The sequence below is a fragment of the Chelmon rostratus genome, chromosome 21, assembly GCF_017976325.1.
Source record: "Chelmon rostratus isolate fCheRos1 chromosome 21, fCheRos1.pri, whole genome shotgun sequence".
In the NCBI taxonomy this organism is placed as follows: Eukaryota; Metazoa; Chordata; class Actinopteri; order Chaetodontiformes; family Chaetodontidae; genus Chelmon; species Chelmon rostratus.
In genome coordinates, this window is record NC_055678.1 from 3,775,568 (window position 1) to 3,791,402 (window position 15,835).

The 15,835-nt window shown below is 41.0% G+C and overlaps 1 protein-coding gene across 6 annotated transcripts in view; it reads left to right on the forward strand.

The window, feature by feature from the left end:
* Positions 1-13,771: 13,771 nt before the first annotated feature.
* Positions 13,772-15,835, forward strand: part of LOC121624530 (transcription factor COE3-like) — a 47,800-nt gene continuing 45,736 nt past the window's right edge. For all 6 annotated transcript variants that reach the window (XM_041962271.1, XM_041962272.1, XM_041962274.1 and 3 more), the window contains exon 1: positions 13,772-13,893. In XM_041962271.1, coding sequence (XP_041818205.1) covers positions 13,772-13,893 — 122 coding nt within the window. The remainder of the gene's footprint in view (positions 13,894-15,835) is intronic.

Below are 15,835 nucleotides of genomic sequence, written 5' to 3' on the forward strand. Positions count from 1 at the left end.
TCCATCTCCACACAGAAGAAGAGAAGGAGACCCTTCTCCTCAACACTGTTATTGACTTCTTATTGACTGATAGTTTGATAGTTTCTGGTAGTTGTAAAGTTAAAGGACAGAAGACAAGCAGAAGACGAGAACATCGCCTGCTAACCTCAAAGAAAAAAAACATCTTTCTGTGGATTATTATCTTGTTTTGGACTAAATACTTTCACTGCAGTGGATCTTCTGGACCTTCGTGGACGTTTCCATACCGTTTTTGTCGGAGTATTATCAATCTATGGATCACTGAGGGACATAATCGGTGAGTTGCCTCAATGTTAAGTCAATTTTAAAACCGGTTGTTGGTCTGCTGTTGTGATTTTATCTGTTTTGCATCAAGGGACTAATGTGAATGTTAGCTTTCTAGCAGTGGATAATATGAGTATAAACGTGAACGTTTGTGTCAATAGGCGGGAAGAAAAATAAGGTCCGCAGGCGGGTTAACGTTAGCTAGCTAACACTCCGTATTAGCATAGTCGCTAGCTACTAGCCTAGCTAAGTGTTCCAGCTGCTCATTCACAAACCTGAAACTTCAGTTCGCGGTTCACTGGCTGATCCTGATGGTCCTGAGTCACTTTCTGTCTCACGAAAAATGTCCATAAGCTCATTAGGTAGCAGGTCTGTAAGCTGCTCACTGACGTTACAGGACTGAATGAAACCCGGCACAAGACAACATCCCCTCATGAGCACGTTAGGGCCTACAGGTGGCGATATTTCCCAGCAACAGAACTGGGCTCCACTGATTTGCCTGTCAGTCAGAGAGCTTGGGGTTGGGGGGAGTGAGAGGCAATATTAATGCTCTGATCTTATCTCCAGTGTGAATATATTTCAACATAACAATGATAAGATTAATTAATAAACAAAAAGAGAGCGAGGATTTCTTTCTGGCCGTGAGGAAGGTGACAGAGTGGACGACAAGCAGCAGAGGACCACAAATCTACCTGAGCACCCTGATTAATCAGAACAAGTGCCGGGAGGATGGGTGCATCAGATCTCCCAGCATGCACCAGGGCAACAGGTTGGTGAACATGAGTATCTGCACTGTGACTTATACCTGCCGCTTAGGTGAAACAGTTTGTTTCTGCTGAAACTAAGAGGACACAAACATCATTTACTGCAGGTTTAAATGAAGAAACAATTTTCACAATAGAATTCAACCTCTGATGTTTTCTTTATCTTTGACTCAGAGCTGTGACTTCATTACAAACACTGCTGCTGATGCTTCAGCAGCTTGTGGCTTCAAATCCTGTTTGAACTGCTGATGGATAATTTTCCTTCAAAAATGAACAAAACTCTAATTGAACAACAGCTTAATTTGGTAACAAGGCAGGGTATCACAGCACTGACTTAGAAGGATGAAGCAGCTCCATCGTGTCTGTTTGTTTCTGTGAGTCCACTCCAGTTTGTCCACTAGATGGAGACAAACACCAGGAAACAAACAGATGAATCCAACAGATTTACAGTCTGGAAATCCTAAATGAAAAGAACTGTTAATAGTTAAATATAAGACGTGTGGTCAGGCGGCTGCATGAAGATCTCAGAAAACACAGAAAGTGAAATATTTCACATTAATAAAAAACATTTTTAGTTTCTGTTTGCCAGATGTAATTCCCAGCATCTTTCATGTGTTCATACTGTTTCAGTCCCTGTCAGTATTAGCATGTTGATGTCTGTAAGCAGAGAATATGAGGTAGGACATTATACAGTGTACAGTATACCTGAAGGAGTTTTACATCTGACAGAATTTAATATATTGAGAACTTATTAAAGGAAATTCCAGACACCTCCACCACGTTAACAACAAGGGAACACAATAAATACATATGAAATCAAAGGAATTCAAATAAAGTCAAATAGCAAAAAAAAAAACAATATAAACTTTATTCAACTTATGAGCAAGATGATCAGCTGACACTTCCTCAATGGATGTGTATCATTTAAGCGACTTCTTTAAATTCATGTGTTTACTTTTTAATTTAATATATAGCAAATACAATAAAAGTTTTAGTTGAACAGCTGAACCCGAGGGGAGTTTGTTTTTCTGTGTTTTCAAAGAACTTCAAGAAGCTGATTTTATTTCACGATGATTATCACAGTGTGTTCACCATCCATCCAGCAGGGGGCGCACGTCTCCACAACACAAACACAGAAGAGTCCTGAACATTGGCAAGAACACAAACACTTTTCTTTCTTTCTTTTTATTAGTGATGTTGGATTTCCTGCACTGTAAAATAAAACACTTCAGGATAATTGTTAAAAACAGACAAAATGTTTTTTTCTCACTCTTCTTATTAACCTTTTTATTGTCACATGTAAATGTGATAGTACAGCAGGATGATTTGAACAAAGACAAATGCCATCAATAATAATAACAATAATAATAAAATAAAATAATAAGAATAAGAATAATAAGAATTAATGAATTATGGTTCAAACAGATAAAACAGATCAAAGAAACAAAACTTTGACAGAGCAACACTTTCAAAAGTAAAATGAAATCACAAAAATCAGAAACCAAACAATTAACACACACAGACAAACACACAAATATATACATACATATATATACGTGTGTATGTATATCTGTATGTGTGTGCGTGTGTATATATATATATAAATGATTTACTCATACACACACACATATATATACATGTGTGTATGTATATCTGTATGTGTATACATGCACACACATACACACACTGGTAATATGAGGATCTCAGATGAAGTCAGTAGAAAGAAAGACGGGACAGAAGATTGCAGAAATGAGTGACAGACTGTTCTTCCTCTTATTATTCTTGTCAGCACAGAAAATAAAATGACTGCCTTTAATATTCCCTCTGTTATGTTTCATATTATGCGTGTGTGCGTTGTTTCCTTCACACAGTCCCAGTGTTTGTTTGTTTATCCAGGAGCAGCTGTTTGCTTCCTGCTCATCCGTCCTAAAGAGGAAACATGAAACATTTTCTATTTGCATTTATTAATTTTTATTGTTTCCAGAACATCAGTGATTTGTTCATTTTTAACATTCAACATTTTTAAGACCCATGGGGCTCTGGGGTGTATTTTATATTATCTATTATTATATTCTAGGATTTTATTTTCTATTCTGACTGATGATAGAAATATTACAGGAACACTACAGGCAGAGTATGTAGACTACAGTATACTGTAAAACTGTATTTACAGGATATATTTTAGAGACTGTTACAGACCCAGATGATACAGACTGAAGGACTGAGAGACGAATGTACAGATACAGCTCCATGGATTCATCAATACAAAGTTAGACTGCTGATGTTTCAGAGTCATGGTCGCGTTCATAGATTCAAACCTCAGTCAGAGGAGATGAAATAATATAAGATAAGATATAACTTTATTAATCCCCTGCCAGATAAGTGAGGGTGTTACAGACAGCAAGCAAAGGTAGCAGGAATAAAAAAAAGGAGACGCAGAAGAGAATAAAAAATGCAAAATACAAAATAAAAATCAACTATATACATGTGTACATATATGTGTGTGTGTGTGTGTGTGTGTGGGTGGGTGTGCATTTTATACATGTCAAGATATGAAATCACCGACTGTCTGTGACTCTCACCCAGTTAATTTTCTTATACTCATAGTTCTTAAATGCTTTCCAAAATGAAGTCGACATGCACTCGTAAATGCGAGTACACAAGACTTTTTCTAAATGTTTTTCACCTTCGCAATAAAAGTCCAGAGACTGGCTTTATTTAGTCCTGATGAAGAGGACAGAGGAGACATTAGAGACAACCAGAGGACGAGTCAGTGGGTTAAAACAGAGGGCAAACCAGGTTTGGACATCTGGAGCTGCCAGTCAAACCTGAATTCATTAACCTCCTCTGTTAATTAATTAAAGACATGTCAGGTTCAATTAGGAGCAATTAAAGAACCGGAATGATATTAATCGACTCTGATCGTTGTCTGAAACACCACAGAGAACAAACAGAGGAGAGCGGCCCCTGTGCCTGCTGCCTGTCAGACCCAACGGAGGGTATGTACATCCTGTCAGACCAGACTGAGGGCATTCACATGTAACTTTTTTTTCAAGGTTTTGATGAGCTTGTTGGTCTTGAGAGCTCATTGACAATTATGTCCTAATTTAATTAAAATCCTAAATTAGTTTAAATTTCCGTTTTTTTTATCTTGTTGCTCCATGTGATGCCTTCGCTGTCGTGTTGCTCTGAGTCCAGGCCTGAACTGGGGTGAAAAATTAGGCAAATGTGGTATTTTTGGCCCTGACCTCCACAATCAGTTGAACACCACCCACCAGTACACCATCCTTGTGGTCTGCTGAAATATGTGAACTGTACTCTTCACCCAAACCACCGCAAAGATGGCTTGAATAATAAAGTAATTTATTAGGTAATTAAATAAGATTATGCTAGCTGCTCCTCTTTCTGCTCCTTCTTGCTCTTTCCTGCTCCTTCCTGCTCCAATGCTTGCCATTCATTATCAATAAAAAATAGAAATATAAATGAAAAGGTGTGCCGGCAAATGCCAGAGTAGCGGCCCAGCTCTGTCTGAGCCGACACTGTGAGTCAGACTGAAAATAACTAATCTGTGATGTTTAAATAAAATCTAAGAAATATAAAAACTATAAAAATATACAACCCTGATGCAGTTTTCTGCATTTTTATCCTGATTCATTCATTTGAGGGTGATCTAGAGAAAAGAAAAAAAAAACATTTTCACTTTTATTCCAAAACTAAACAAAGCTGCAACACAAAGATGTAAAACGTGAAAATGATCACTGATCTCAGAGCTCAGTGCCGACACCACGACTCTCTCTCTCTCTCTCTGTTTCCTCTTGGTGTCGCTCTTCCCTCGCTCGCCCGTCTCTCTGCTGGGATGAAGGGAATTCCCTGAACTGGGACGGCTGGAAATCCCTCTGCAACACACACACACGCACACACACACTGAATCTGAAAGTGTTTTTCTGTTTGGAGCTGAAGGTCGGCCGCTTTGTTTCCTTTCATTTTATTTTCATTTTTCTGGCTTCTCGTCTGTTTTTCTTCTTTTTGTTTCTGGCTCGCTCGCTCAGTCCCACAGAACCTGCAGCAGAGTCGAACAATAGAGTCGAATTAAAATAAAACACAGTGGAGGAGAAACCAGAGGAATACAGTCAAATAAATAAATCTACAATGAAACTGAAGTTAAAGAGAGCAATTAAACCAAATGGAGTCAAATAAAAAATAATATTTTTTAATAGAATGAGGTAAAATGAATTGATAATAGAGTACATTGAAATAAAATAACAGAAAGCTGCAGAACAGAATGAAGCAATAGAAAAAGAAGAAAAGAAAAGAATAGAAGTCAGTAGAATGTGTCAGTCATCTGGTCTGTGGTCAAACTGAGCAGCATCAACCTGTCAGTCACCGTCCAATGAGACGCGTCCAACAGTTTGACTGACAGCTGTGACCAACAGAATCTGACTGAATGAGTCTGATCTGAGTTCAGTTGTGAATCTTTCAGTAGGACTGAAGAAACTTTTAAAAACTGATTTCACTGTTAAACATATTCAACATGTAACTGTAGATTTATATTTCATATTTAAATCAGTCTTGATTGACTTGGATACGTACATTTTAAATATTGAACTGATTTTAATGTCTCAGTCCTCTGTCCTGCAGACCTGATGTAATTTAAACTTAATGGAATGCAGTCACACCATTAATAAATCATATCTGCAATAACTCAGATCAGTTAAGTATGAATTGAATCAGGTCTGGAGCGAATGAGTTTATTAATGATTTGATCATTTTCAAACTCAGATGAACTGAATTCAGATTCGGCTGATTTCTGATGTGTCTTTTGAGAGGAATGAGCCGGACTTCATTAAGATCTGATTGATTCCAGTAGTGAGTTATTGTTCCGACGTGATTAATGAACCACAGGTGCGATTTACTTCAGTCCTGATTGATCTCAGCTGATGGTCCACCTGACTGGTTTTATGCCGACGTGTTGTTCAGACTGAAGGTGACCGAGCTTTGTGTCTCTGTAAAGATCATCGAGCTCTGACTGAAGTCTGACTCTCCACACGACTCACAGATGTTGCAGACTTCTTCTTCACGTCAGCTGATCTGAATTAAAAATCAGAGACAAACAAATGAAAATCTCACTCAGAGAGAGGGCGTGATGTCGAGACAATACAGATCAGATAGAAGTGAGGCGCGTGATGTAGGATGAAGGATAACGTGCAGATGATGTAGGACGTGCAGATGTGATGTAGTTCAAATAAGATCAGAGATAAGACATGATGAGATGGAGACTCAGATGTGATGGAGGAGATTATTTCCGGTAGAGATCATAAATGTTAGGGATGGATGATGGAGGTCTGATATACATGTTGCAGAGTTTAGTTTTATGGTTTAGATTAATGCAGCACAGAGATGATGGAGATTAGAAATGACTTGGAGTTGAAGAAGTTGTGATTTAGAGATGATGGAGGTCTGAAACAATGTTAGAGGACGTTGATTAGAGACACGACTGTTTGAGCGGGTCTGAAATGTTTCACACTGTTGTTTGTGATGATATACTGTATGTCTGCTGTGATGCAGGAGTGAGATGAGACTTAATCATGGCATCTTTTAATGATGCAGGATGAATATGAAGTGCCTTTGCAGCAGAGATGATCATTGTTGGAGGTGATGATGTAGGTTTGAAACCGTGAGGGTTTGAGATGATGAATGTGTTTTCACACAATGTCATTTTTAATGAACAAATGTTTTCATGTCTGATGAGCTGGCGTGAAATGAAGAAAACAAATCAGGTTTTAGAGATGGAAGTGATTCACATTGAAGTTAACAAGATAAACACACAAATGAGTTGTCATTTGTTTTTAGATTTTTTAGACTTTTTTAAAATAAGTTCCGTAAAAAACAATATAAACAGAGCTTTCAAAGAACTCATGTCGTCGTCTGGTGAAAAAGAGATGTACAGCTGTGCATCATCTGCATAATGACGGATAATGTTAGCAGAATAAAACACCAGGATACTCCCTACAGGAACTCCATGAACAGTATGAAGTGATGGCCTAGAACGGTTCTCAAACTGATAACTCACATCTGATTTTTATTCCGGGTCAGAGGTCAGGAACAGTCGCTGATAACAAAATAGCATTTACTTACACTTCATAACATGTTGTAGCTTGATCTTAACACGAGGTGGCAACAGGTCCTCAACAGCATCTGTTCAAGGGCCACAATGTTTCTGTGGGGGCCGGACTGTCAAACAAATATATATATATATATATATATATTTAGGCCAATTATTGTTTAATATTTTCACTTTATTACAAAATTAATGTTGTCTTTATGAGCCTTTAGCAGTGTTCAGACTCCTAAAAAACATCTAAAATCCATAATGATGACTAGATACTGAACTAGAAAAAGCTTTCAGAGCTCCACCAAGGAGGCAGTCAGAGCTCAACACAAAACCCACAGTTCAGGTACCAGTGAAAAAGTCCTGATCTCAACAAAAACTCCTGTTCAGGATCCAGGAAGCATCAAAAATACTCAGTTTGAGGCTCAGTAGAACAGTTGGTCTACGAGAATAAGCCCAAGTGACTCCTCTTGTGTCTAACAGACGAGCTCCGTGATTCTCTGACAGCTCTGGAGTTTCCTCCTGTAGTCCAGCCAGTGAGCTGCTGTCGGCTCCAGGAATGATCAGCCTGAGCTGAGAGGTTTGATGGAGGGTCCACGGGCAGAGAGGATGGAGGTGGACAATAATCTGATTCTGTTGAACAGGTGAACAACGAATTATGGACAGGCTGGACTGGACCTCTTCTACTGGTTGGTAGCGTTACATTTGCTCATTTTCTGGATTCAGTAATATTCTGTGGACTGATGTGGCCCGCCGGCCGCCAGTTGAATATCATTAAGTTATGGTCTGAGTCTGGATTGACGACAAAAGCTAAAAACTGGTGTGACGATCAGGTGGCAACACTGATGTTAGTGTTCAATGGTGAGTTCAGTCACTTTCTCACTGTGTTCAGGTGTTATTGATTGATTGATTTTACATTTCTTCTTTTGGTAATTTGATATCAGGACTTCAGCTGGTTCAGTTTTGTGGTTCCTCTGTCCTCTGGGGACAGTTTACTTCAAAGTGGGAACATTTACTGTTGTGGAGACACTTTTTGACTCTTTCTACCTGAGCTCCTCTCTGAGCTTGTTAAATGTTTACTATTGGCTGAAAGAGAACAGGTGAGCTGACGTCAGGTGGTATTAGAGGTGTGTTTAGGGTCCAGATCAGGTTGTGTTTTCTGTTGGTCTCAGGTTTAAATAATGAAGGTTTGAGATCATGTCAGCGTTGGTTCAACAGAGGTCTGATTCATGTTTCTTATGTGTTGATGGTGAGATGTTTAACACACACACACACACACACACACACACACACACACACACTGACTGTGTGTTTTGCTGCTGTTTAAACGTTCCTGTGGTTTAAACTGACTGAATGAATGAATGTTTTTAGTGCGTCAGTCCTGTGGTGTGTGTGTGTGTGTGTGTGTGTGTGTGTGTGTGTGTGTGTGTGTGTGTGTGTGTGTGAGTGCGTGCGAGTGTGCGATTTCGTGCGTGTGTGTGTTTGAGACAGCTGGCCCATCTGACTTTGCCGTGACATCTGGGAAACCCGGTGGTGTGCCGCCGCAAACGCCGGTTGATGTCGCTATTTAAATGCAAATGTGTGTGTGTGTGTGTGTGTGTGTGTGTGGATCCAGTGCTTGCAGCGTCTCACACATACACAAAAGGAAACACTTCACACACAATAAAGACGAGAAGGGTTTAACGCGCACACAAGCGCGCGCGCGCAAACACACACGCACACACACACACACTCTCCGCAGCGCTGCGACTCGCCGCTCGACTCGTCCGTAAATCCGATGATAAACTGCAGAAAAAACACGACAATAATTCAGTTAAAATGATTTTTTTATTTGTTCTGTTTTGTTTTACATGAAAAATGTTTTGATTCCAGAATAATTTGATATTTTCGTTCGTCTGCTGTTAATTTCCAGGTTAAACTCAGTCAACCAAAGAAAGTCAAATAAAAGAAATAAAACTGAAAATATACCTGAAATTCATTCATTCAACATTTGGAAAAACAGACGTTTATTTTCAAATGTTCGATTTTAAATCTGAATAAAAGATCCAGAAATGTAAACAATAAAATCAAATTTCAAATGAAATGATTTTCTAAAAGAAAGCTGAATATGACAAAGATGTCATTCATTTTATTTAACTGTTTTTTAAGGTGGAATGGACGTTAATTTGCTGTATTTTACTTTACTTGAACGCAGAACTGAATGTCACAGAGTGCAGCGCATAAAAAAGCTGAATATTCCGCTGAATGATAATTTAGACTAAATGTCTTAATGCGGAGACTCTTATCAGGTGGAAATTCACTCTTCTCTCCGCTCTTCAACTCGACCTGTGCAGAATCTCATAGAGAAAACAGATCATTTTAAGAGTGTGACCTCAGAGGACAAAACAAATTCAGGTGAAATGATAAATGTACATTCACATGAAAGAGGAGCTAATTCATCACGTCCATCTCATAACGTCACGTTGATTGATCACCTGCAGCTGACGGATCGAGTTTTAAAGAAGCAGCTGAATGTAACCGAGTTTCTGTGCATGTAAATGAGATCAAATCCTGAAGCGCGAGCCGCGGAGCAGCTGCAGCTCGACTGCAGGCTGCGGACATTTCCATCAAAAGGCACAATGAAAGCAAAACAAGTGCGAGCTGATCTGAGTTCAGCGATGAAGGTGTCCTTCATCTTCACGCGGTGCTGCTCGTCAGCTGCAAACACTCACTGAACTTTGCTTCTTTCCTTCATTTTTCATCTGATGTCTCACAAGTTTGTTCCTTTATGACTCAACTCCACCGCAACAGGAACACAGACGAGGAAACACTGAAGTATTGATTACCGGCAAAAACTGATTTTGTAGCTCATCTGTTTCTCTGTATTTTTTTTCAGCGCCTCGTTTCTTTTTTATTCTTTAAGATATCTGAATAATAAGTTTAACATTGTTAAGCTTAGATGTATTTTCCGTACATGTAAATATATCATCACTGTACTGCGGCCGCGGTGACGGATGTGCAGTTCAGCTGGTCGAGCTTCTCATTGATCTGCAGCTGTGATTAAAACTCTTTTTTACTTCGTGTTGAACTAAAGCTTCAAAATGAATAAATGAGAAATGCTGGAGATACGAGGATTTCATTGCAAAAAAACACAGAAGAAATGAAAGATGAAAAATAATTAGACAATAAACAAAATATATAAAATATTTCACGTTGAAAAACTCAACATGTGGAGATACGAGGTTTTACTCGGACAGGTATTATTTTTATGAATAATAATAATAAAAAAACAAATGAAGCAAAAAAAAATCAATGATAATAAATCATTGATTTACAGTACAGAGGTCACGGTGACGTCATTAAACCAATCAATCAATCAATCAGAAACGGCACAATTTTAACTGAATCCAGAGAAAAAGAGACGATCGTTGTGTTCACGAAGGGGCCTCCTCTCCTCCTCCTCCTCCTCCTCTGTGCAGGTCAGGGATTTGTCCCAAAAGAACGGAGCCTCATTTGGAAACCAGATTGCCATCTCCTCCTCCTCCTCCTCCTCCTCCTCCTCCTCCTCCTCCCCTGCAGCGTTTCACATCAGACGTCCTCCTTCAGACAGCTCATTTATTCTCCATTTAAACTGAATGATCAGTTTATTATCATTATTATTATTTATCGATTTATTTTCATAGTTATTATTGTTGTGAATTATCGATCAGGTATTGATTGATCTCTGATCTTTCTGCGGCTGTGAAGGAGAATTTTGTAGTTTTTAAAAATGAAAATGAGGAGACTAAAAAACTGTGGAGGACGTTCACTCACCACATCTTCATCCAGGAGACACACTTCCTCCTCCTCCTCCTCCTCTTCTTCACTTTTTTCATTTATCTTCTCCTCTTTTTTCTACATTTCCTCTTCTGTCTCTTTTTCTTCTTGGTTTGAATTTTGTTGCTGGAATAAAATGAATCCTCCTCTCTCCTTTTTCTTTCCTTTTCTTTGCTCTTTTCTTCTCTTCCTCCTCCTCCTCACCATCCATTTTCTCCTTCTCGTCTTTCTTCCTTTTTTGTCTCTTCCTGCTGGATTTAAATGCATTTCCTCTCTCCTCTTTTCTTCGCTCTGTCCTCTCTCCTCTCCTCCTCCTCGTCCTCCTCCTCTCCCTCGTGTCTTCTCACTTTATTTTCAGTTTCATCTTCCTCCATGTCTCCTGTCGTCTTCTCTTCTTCTCATTTCTTCCTCTCAGTTTAAACTGATTTGCTCTCCTTCCCCTCCTCTTCTCTCCTCCTCACCTCTTCTCCCTTTTCATCGCTCCTCTCGTCGTTTTTCATCTCCTCGGTCCGGACTCGGTCCACCCCTCGGAGCCTCGGAGGCCTTCGCCCCCAGAAGACGGGAGCGCCGTCAGTCTGAAAAGCCTGTCTCACTTCCTGTCTGACAGTCAGATGATGTTATCTGCTGCGTCTTCAGCCTGAACGCATCACATCAGTTCGCTAGAGTTCATTTCCACATTTTCCTCCTGATCCGTGCTTTAAAAAAGGAAGTGAGAGACCTTCAGCTCATGCAGCGAACACCTGAAGGTTTACCTGTAATGTAACTTCATGCTGGTCAGAGCCTGTCATTGGTCTGCTGTGTCGTCTCTCCTCAAGAGAGCGCCCCCTGCTGGTTCAGAGCTACAAATCCTGGTTGGTCTTGAGCTCGGCTGGTTTCATCTGAGGAGTCACTATGGGAACCGACTGCAGCTCAAAGTCAAAGCCACTGACAAACTCACCTGATATCCAACGTGGGTGAAAATAGTCATGTTCGCCGTCAGAAGGCAGGAAACAGAGACCAGTAGAGAGCAGCGTGGAGGCCAGCGGCGGTTTCTATCTTCAGTTTTTCAAGCTCTGAAAGAGCGTTTCCAGTTTCTATCCTATCAACTCACAAACATCCAGAACTTCAACGGGCGTCATCATCGCAGCGGAACACAGAAAAAAATGAGCGCGCCAACCTGGATGTCCCGTTTCCATCGCCGCTGCTCGCACCTGGAGCCGATAACTGTGAGTCATCTGACCTGGGAATGAATGCTGATTGGATGCTTTCCACTGGAGACCAAACCCAGATATTAGCGGGTGTTTGTCCACGAAGAGGTTTAAGATGGATGCGAACATGCAAACTACACACAGGAAGGCCTGCAGCCAGGAAGCAAACCTGCTAGTGGGTTAGCGATAGCGCTAACTGCTGAGCCACTGAGCTGCCCGGCAGAAAAGAACAGCTCAGAACATCAGATGTGTGTGGAAGAGGATGAGGAGGCTGTAACCATCTTCACATGAACACAAGTTTTCAGCGTTTGACCTTTGACTGGAGTGGTGGTTTAATGGCAGCGACTGGAGAATCAGCTCCACCTGCTGTTTATCATCCGTCAGTGAATCAGACTCACGCAGCGGACAAACGTTCAGTCACGTTTTCTTCAGTTAAAGATGAAACTAAGGTAAAGTAATGTCTCGTCTGCAGTCCCCCAGTCTGAACATGTGAACAGGAGATAAGAGGAAACGGCGCCACATGACTCTGTACTGTAACAAGGAGGACGGGATCCCTCACCGGCTTCCCACCAGCCGGACAGAGAATCATTTCACAGACGAAACCAGAACCAGTGAAACCAGTTCAGAGAGATAGAGTGTGTGTGTGTGTGTGTGTGTGTGTGTGCCCTTGTGCAGTCATTTTCTCTCTCTCTCTCTCTCTCTCTCTCTCTCTCTCTCTCTCTCTCTCTCTCTCTCTCTCTCTCTCTCTCTCTCTCTGGTTGGTCGGTTCGAGCACCCGCCTCCTCCCCTCCTCCCTCTCACTCTCTTTACCTCTCTCTCTCTCTCTCTCCCTCTCTTTCTTCCTCTCTCTCCTGACACACACACACACACACACACACACTCTTTCACCTCTCCTCTCCTTATATGGCCAGGCCCCACCCCCCGGCTGTGATGTCGTCAGCGGCTTGGAGGAAGACCCGTGGGGTTTTTGGGTTTTGGCGTCCAGTCCTGTGGGGCCGCAGGGCTGAGAGTTTCTCCTCCGCTCCTCATCCCTCCATCATCGGCCCGCCTCTCCTCCTCTCTCCTCCTCTCTTTGGGGAAAAGAAAAAAGACACTTTGCTCGCGCTCGATTCGCCGTCCGGACTCGGCTCTGTTCTTCCCCTCGTTTTCTTGTCCTCTGAGGATTTTATTTTTCTTTTCCCTTTTTTTTCCTCCTCCTCCTCCTTCCTTTCTTTCGCGCCGGGTTTCAACATGACGGCCAAAAATTTTTAAAAAACCTTTAAGATAAACTCACAGGAAGGAAATCTCGTCTGTCCTTCTTCCAAAAATAAAAAGTTGAATTAAATCTAAAAGACAGACCAAAAGTTCTGCAGCTGAATAAAAGTCCCGGGTCCTCCTGAACACATCTTTTCCTTTCTTCTTCTTCTTCCCTCTTTTCTTCGTCCCTTCTTATTTCGTCCTTGCCCGGCTGCTTTCGGACTTAGAGGTGTCGATGTTGGTGAAGAAAACGTCGACCGAGCAGAAGATCCAGCCTCTGTCCGTCCTGTAGAGCTGCTTTTTTTCTGCTGGACTTTTCTCTTATTTTTCTTCTTCTTCTTATTTTGTTCTCGTGGTCGTACGGCGGCAGCAGTGGTTGGACCGTTGGGGCCCCGGAGATGTTCGGGATCCAGGACAACCTGCCCCGCGGGGCCACGGCCAGCATGAAGGAGGAGCCGCTGGCTGTTCGCTCCTGGATGCACTCGGCCGGCGTGGTGGACGCCAACACGGCCGCTCAGAGGTAAACCCACCGCCGCTCACTGTCGCCCCCTGAGGGACTCTGGGAGCTGTAGTCCCAGCGGACAAACAGCCGCTCGGCAGGAACATTTAGATCAGGAGGAGAGGGCTTTAAATTCCCAATGTTTCTGATCTGCAGCGAAAACTCAGCTCAGAGCAGAATCAGCAACATTTCCTCTGCTGGTTTTTGAGGATATTTACGTTTCTGAGCTGAAATATTTAAAAAGAGACGACAAAATTCCTCCAGCTCAGGATTTATTTTTCTAAATAAGAAAGATTTGATCGTTTCTTCAACGTTTGTGATTTTTGAGTGGAGCATTCTGCAGCTTAGTTTAAAGGAAAAGAAATGGAAAGGAAAGAAATTGAAATAAATGAAAAGAAAAGCAACGAAAAGGAAAGAACTTAAATGAAATGAAAAGAAAGGAAAAGAAAAGAAAAGAGATGCCTCTCACATCAGGAAGAATTTGAAAGAAAGGTTTTTTGTTGCTGAATATTTTGGATGGAGAGCGAACAGCCGAGTGTTTCAGGATCAGAAAAGGTTCAAACTCCTGCAGCTCAAAGAAAAATCATTTCATTTCATTAAAAACTTTTTTTTTTTTTTACCACAAGCGTCAGATAATATTTGTAGTTTTTCTGATGTTTGTGGCTCAGAACAAAGTGACATTAACAGGACTTTTAATTAAAGGAGAACAAATTCAGCAGAAAATCAGTTTTTAAAAAGATGAAAACAGACAAACGTCTCATGTTTCTTCCTGAGCTTGTTCAGCCTGAAACACTCAAAGAATCAATCTGACCACCTCGAACATGATTCCCGTCTTATTTCTCAGTTATTATATTTCTCATCAGTTTGGAGTCGAAGGTCAAAACTAAAAATCAATCTGTGGATTAAAAAGAGGAATGAAACACTTTGATTTCCGAAGCTGTTTCAGGTGTGAGCGCCTCAAACTGCAGTTCAGAAGTTCATTTAGAAAAATGATCAATTTCAGTTCTGGACCTCCTGCTGTTGAAACAGAACCGTGGCTGATTTGTTGACATTTATTGATAATAACGCAGAATATTTAGAAAGAGTTTTCTACGTGCTGAAGGTCAAAGTCTGACGGGAGGATTTATTTCAGGTTAAATAGGTGCAGCGACGTGTTAAAGAGCTTCAAACTAAACACACGTTATTAATAATAATGTTCAGATTAATGTTTCATCTTCTTCAACGCAGAGCTGCAGATGTTCAGCTCATCTGCGTCGCATCACTTCGGTCTGAGCAGATTTTCCAGATTGTTCCCACTCAGAGCAGCAGATGAAAACATGATTATTCACACGTGAACATCTGTGAAATCCTTCATATTCGTAATATTTCTCTGGTTATAGTTGAGATGAGGCGGTGGAGTGTAACGACCTGAGCGTCGGGAGGCAGAGGCGCCGAGCCTCGCAGCTGCAGCTTCAGCATCAGCTCTGAAAATTTCTAACCAGCAAACACTTTCAACACACGAAAGTAAAATTCTGCTGAAATTAATTCGATGATAAACAGGAAGTGTTTCTGTCCGTCAGCGTGTCAGAGCTGCAAAGGAAAGCTGATATTTCATATTATCACACATGACACATTATTAAAACCAGAAATTTGATAATGAACGTCCCCGTAAAGCAGCAGTGACAAACACAGCTCAGAGTTTCTGATCATTAATTCTGATCATCACAAACAGATGAATGAGCTGAATCCTCTCGTGTGAATTTACATTTTTCAAACATGTTCAGATGTTGAAGTTGATAATGAAGAACGGAGTCATGCAAAGTGTCGTCTGTGACAGCGTCTGTCCAGGAAACATCACAAACAAAACACATTTTGACGTCTGTAAAATCGTCATAATAAAGAGAAATGGTGTGGAGTGAAAAGCGGCAGCCAGCCGGGGATCTGCTGAACGCCGGCTCTCTCTGAGCGTCTCACATAAAGTTTA